General features: G+C 25.2%; 1 protein-coding gene across 1 annotated transcript; it reads left to right on the forward strand.

The window, feature by feature from the left end:
• Positions 1–265: 265 nt before the first annotated feature.
• On the forward strand, positions 266–880 carry PCYB_008170 (hypothetical protein; the record flags this gene model as incomplete). Its single annotated transcript, XM_004228238.1, has 2 exons — positions 266–829; positions 860–880. The coding sequence occupies 2 exons, from the start codon at positions 266–268 to the stop codon at positions 878–880; spliced, it is 585 nt and encodes a 194-aa protein (XP_004228286.1).
• Positions 881–1,028: the final 148 nt, after the last annotated feature.

A 1,028-nucleotide genomic window follows, 5' to 3' on the forward strand; every position in this document is an offset into this window, starting at 1 on the left:
TTTAATATTGCCATATTTCATTTTTAAAATATAAATATATATTTATGATATGTAAACTTGATATTATTTAATGTTATTATACATAATCTTATTTTTAGTATGAAAATATAAGATTATTTCCTACATTTGAGAGAAATTACAATGTAGAACCCGAAACGGATGAATCTGTTTATAATTCGGAATGCGACTCTATTAATAAACTTTTCCATGAGGAATATAATGGCAGAACTTTTAAATCTGCCTGCAAAAAATTGCAGATTTTATAATGTTTTCTATTTCACATGATAATGACTTGGCTGATAATAATGATGTTTGTATGTATTTAAACTATGTTATACATAAAGAAATCAGTGAATTTAATAATTCTGATTATAAAACTAAGGAATTTTACGACAATTTGATAAATAAATTTGAAGAAGAATCATTCCAACTTCGTAAATATTGCAAGAAATATATTCAACATTTAGATAAAAAAATATATGAAAAAATGGGGAAATTGTACGAACTCTATTCTATTATTGATAAATTCAAAATTACATATCCACAAAGTAAAAACTGTGAAGAAATAGATAAATGTGTTTCCCTATTCAAAAATTACACACGGGATTGTAATGACTTTATAAATAGTGCATTTTGTAAGGCATTGTTAAATTTTCATATATACACCTATACATATCTTTCTAAAGAAAAGTTATGCACAGGAGAAATTTTACCATTTACATTGGAATTAAAAGGTTATACAGACGAAGATAGAAGTTTCGACGAATCTGATTTTGGTACCGAAATATCACAAAACAGTGTATTTATTGCGTTTTCTGTAACATTAGTGGTATCTGCCACTTTATTTATTTTGTATAAGGTTAATAATTATTTCATTTAATACATAAACATCATAAGTAAATTCATTTGGGACTTAATTGAGAATAAATATTGATACAATATTCAAACTGCTTTAAATGCATCTGTACTTTCTTTACATAGTTTACACCATTAGGTTCCTTCGCACGTCTTAAAATTCAACAAAACCG

This window comes from Plasmodium cynomolgi, assembly GCF_000321355.1.
Source record: "Plasmodium cynomolgi strain B DNA, scaffold: 1591, whole genome shotgun sequence".
In the NCBI taxonomy this organism is placed as follows: domain Eukaryota; phylum Apicomplexa; class Aconoidasida; order Haemosporida; family Plasmodiidae; genus Plasmodium; species Plasmodium cynomolgi.